Consider the following 4,266-nt stretch of genomic DNA (forward strand, 5'->3'; position numbering starts at 1 on the left):
TAATAAAATATAAAAAAGTATAACAAAAATAATATTATTACTTGTTTTGCTAATATCAATGGCAACAGATTTTACGTCCATTTCTCTAAGAGCATTAGCCAGTGTCTTCCAGATAATAGGACCAACAGTGGTGACATTATCATCAGCTTTAGTCAACCACTTGGTTAAACACTCCATCAGGCAGCGTGAAGGATTCCCTCTATGAGCTGACTCAATAGCTTCCAGTGTAGGATAAAGCAGACCAAGATTCAATCCAAACTCAAACCATCTTGCTTCAGGAAACTTGTAGTGCTTCAAGACTTTTAGAACAAACTTTAATTTGCTAATATCTGTACACAAAATATGTATATCAGTGTATTATAAATAATCTGACTCACCTAATGGGAAATGTGATGGTTTTGAAGCCATTTGAAACTAGTTTAAGTATTGTATACAAGGTAAAAGGAGAGGTAAAGGTAAGAGGAGGAGTAAAAGCAGAGCACAGCAAATTCTAAAGAACAGGGCGGGGCTGGTTTGACGACGCCTCGCCCATAGCTCCACCTTAAAGGATGGAGGACAATAGAAATGCTGTGATTCACTCAAATCTTCCTCTTCTGAGAGAAGAGGTTCATCAGATCATTCCTCTCCTCCTCCTACTACTCTGAGGTGGAAGTATCTTTGTATGGAGATAATCATTTATTGTTATTATTTTTTTGTAAGTTATATTTACTGAATATCATGCGGCATAAAGAGAAAATGTAAACATTATTAATTTATATTTCAATTGAATTAATGTTTACTTATTAAACAATATTATTTGCATACATGTACATGTGTAGGTACAGTATATTCATTGTGTATTGTATAATGTGTGGTACCGTTATTAGATGTACATGTACATGTAGGTTGGGAGTCTGGGTTACTTGAAATGGGTTTCCTTACAATGTTCTTATCTCCAGTTTTGAGTTATAGCCAGTTTCCACGTCACACGCCCACAAGCTGGACCAATGTCTGGGGAAATTGCTGGATGATATTCCGCATTATGATTGGAGCTGTAAGTGAGAGAAAGGATGTGATTGAATATTGGAACCTTCTTTAGGGTTTGATAAAGATGAGAGGTGATACCTGTTGGAGGGACTTGACTTGTATGAACTATCATTATGAGGTTTGTATATTGTATAGTGTGTGATGCTTTAATGTGGTGGATTTTCAGTTTGACATTTACCAACATATTATAAATTAATTAATTTTTTAACAATTTACATGTACATTTGAGAGGAACCAAAGAAAAATGATGAAAATAGCAATAAAAAAGTGAGAGAGAAAAATATGAAAAACAAGTCATGTTTAGAAATTAAAGTTAAAGGACTTTGCACATGCACCATACAAACATGCATATAAAAGAGGCAATAGAATAAGAAATAAAGAGATGCCTAACAAATAACACAAAGCATAAACAAACAAAGCGAATCAAGATATGGTCTAACTTCCCCACCCAGTCCACACCACATCATAATGAATCACAGTGTCACACTAAAAGCTAAAACAGTCTATGGCCACTTTGATCCTTCAATTACCTACAAACTGTTGTGTAAAGCTTCTCTCATCACTGAGCTGTCTAGCATGAGTATATACACAGATATATATACAATGATAATGGTAGGTTGGTCATGAACAATATTCATATCTGATTTGTAAGCCAACAAGTAAAGAAACAATTAGACACTATGATATAGTAATGGAGTGAGAGAAATCTAGTTAGGAATGAGCTCATTTTATCTTAATATGGGACCTGCTAACACACTGACTGCCTTTAGTTAATTATAAAGAGAGAGAGGTGAAGGTCACGTAGAAATGAGACGTTTAATAAAGTATAATCACGAACATGCATATTTTTAGAATTATTTGTAATACAGCCAATTGCAATAATAATTATTAATTATTTATTAATACAAACTCTCTCCTTCCTAATAATAATTGGCTCCTTCCTTTTAGCAGAGATACAATACTAAGTACTATGTACATGTACATGTACGTGTGTAGCAATCACTGTAACAATAAATGTGATTGCGTAATACTTTATTATATGAAAATTCATCCTGTAACTATTAGAGCTTTCAAATAATTAATCATAAAATTGTACATGTACATGTAAATGCATAAATTTAAAGCATAACATGTGAATCCTTCTAATACAATGAGGTGGGAAGATAGTGACCATTACATGTAACATGTTATAATCACATGAGCCATTAGGAACCATCATTTAGATACTGCACATGCCCACACTGTTAGAAGTGTGACCATCAACAATACACCAGAACTGATAATATCAGTTAAGAGGCTCATGTAATCAACCACTTGATTGATAAATACATGAGACACAATTTATACTATACACATAAATGAGGACATTACATGTATATGTACAAAGAAATCTTCACTTAAAGCATGATTCCTTGTTTTTAATGTACAGTGTAGCCTTTATATAATGGACATTTTGTTACAAGACAGTTGCTCTGTTATACAGAAGTGTCCTTTATGTGGAGGTTACTTTACACAGTAAAGAATGTAATTGGTACACTAGGTGCTGTCCATTAAATGGAGGTGTATGCTATAGAGAGTGTCCATTAAGAGAGGCTATACTGTATGCATGTATGCATGTCAATTAATGTACATGTGAAGGTACATGTTCTCTTTCTTTTCTCTCTCTCTCTCTTACCTTCTTTAATTTCAAATTGAACTAGCTTTGCTGTTTCTACCCTACTCTGTGTCCTTCCAATTATCATGACAGTATGGATCCCCAGGGATAGATGAACTAAGAATAAGAATGAGAATAAGAATAAGAATAAGATGGAATAAGGGCTGAGAGAGAGGAGAGAGGGGGAGAGAGAGGGAGAGAGAGAGGGAGGGAGAAAGGAAAGAGAGAGAAAGAGAGGGAGGGTAATAACAAAGTATAGGAGAGGGTAAGTAAACACTGTGGTCTCATTTATCCTTTCACAATAAGGGAGAGATAAAGAACCAAGTAATAATAATAATAATAATAATAATACATTGTCAGATAAAACTTATGTATACGTACTTCTAGCTAAAGAACCATTGAGAGCCATTATAAAGAAACAGCACAATAATGATGGAGGACAGTACAAAATGCTGTGATTCACTAAAATCTTCCTCTTCTGAGAGAAGAGGTTCATCAGATCATTCCTCTCCTCCTCCTGCTATTCTGAGGTGGATGTATCTTTGTATGGAGGTACAGATCGAGGTAGCTCCATTGTCATTGTGATCGATTGTGATTCATTCCACGTGATAGCACGAGTTTTAAGTATACTGAAGTAAATCTAGGTATACGGAGACAGATCAATCAAAGGAAGAGTTTTCTTCATCATCAGTCATGTCAGTGGATCAAGATGAAAGAAAGTTACTTGTTGGCTCGTACTGGCTAGTTAGAATATTGTTCATTGGATCATTTTCAGCTATTTACTGTAAGTATAGTCATCTGCTGGTGGTTGACGGTGAGGTTGAGGGTGGTTGGACAAGTTTCAATTACATGTAATTAAGTTAAGACTATTAGATGTACTGTAGTGTAGTTGACTAGTTCAGTGTCCAAATTATCATTGAACTTTTACCACAATTGATCATATCAATGTCCCCGTTTAAAGCTTAATAGTAATATACTAAAATTTAATATACTAAGATTAGAGAAGGAGGCAATATTCCAGATCTCTGTCGCACAGGGGGAGATTTTAGTATTATTAATTATTATTTTTATTTTTATTTTAGTATTATTGATTATTATTAATTTTTATTTTAACTCAGTAAATTTGTACGTGGCATGTATACATGTACATGTAATTAATTTCAGTTAATGATGATAAGCTGTACCAATTTACATGTTCCTGTATGTCCCTTTAAAATTACAGCAGAACCACCATATTTTGTATTTTAATTTAATGTGAGGTAGTAGATTATGTTACATGTAGATGTAATTTTTATTTTAATTTTTTCCATTGTTTTGCTAGTTATTAAAAGGAGTTATTAATACGGATGGTCACTTATCTCATAACATAATTCAGTTAAGAGAATCAATTGACGATATTCATCATAACTTGATATCGAAAAGTAATACTACCCTGCTTCATTTTTATCACCTTTTGTCAATGAGATTGAGCATATTTGTTCAAAATGAATCAATACTTGTTATTAGTGAGTTATTATTAATATTTCTTACATGTATATTACAATTACAAACCTGATATACTTGCATAATGCATAATACATATTAAT

The 4,266-nt window shown here is 33.3% G+C and overlaps 2 protein-coding genes across 3 annotated transcripts in view; one reads left to right on the plus strand and one right to left on the minus strand.

Moving 5' to 3' along the window:
* The window catches only part of LOC109586505 (uncharacterized), an 11,955-nt gene extending 11,457 nt beyond the window's left edge, over positions 1-498 (minus strand). Inside the window, exons 1-2 of one of the 2 annotated variants that reach the window (XM_020002701.1) lie at positions 378-498; positions 42-329 (exon numbers count right to left, since the gene is read on the minus strand). In XM_020002701.1, coding sequence (XP_019858260.1) covers positions 42-329; positions 378-408 — 319 coding nt within the window. In that variant the 5' untranslated portion in view covers positions 409-498. The remainder of the gene's footprint in view (positions 1-41; positions 330-377) is intronic. The other variant, XM_020002700.1, reaches the window with a different exon arrangement.
* A 394-nt stretch (positions 499-892) lies between these two features.
* Positions 893-4,266, plus strand: part of LOC100631584 (ras-related protein RABF2b-like) — an 11,993-nt gene continuing 8,619 nt past the window's right edge. Inside the window, exons 1-2 of the mRNA XM_020002696.1 lie at positions 893-1,033; positions 1,079-1,144. Coding sequence (XP_019858255.1) covers positions 908-1,033; positions 1,079-1,144 — 192 coding nt within the window. The 5' untranslated portion in view covers positions 893-907. The remainder of the gene's footprint in view (positions 1,034-1,078; positions 1,145-4,266) is intronic.

Source organism: Amphimedon queenslandica, unplaced genomic scaffold (assembly GCF_000090795.2).
Source record: "Amphimedon queenslandica unplaced genomic scaffold, v1.1 AMPQUscaffold_12855, whole genome shotgun sequence".
NCBI classification, from domain to species: domain Eukaryota; kingdom Metazoa; phylum Porifera; class Demospongiae; order Haplosclerida; family Niphatidae; genus Amphimedon; species Amphimedon queenslandica.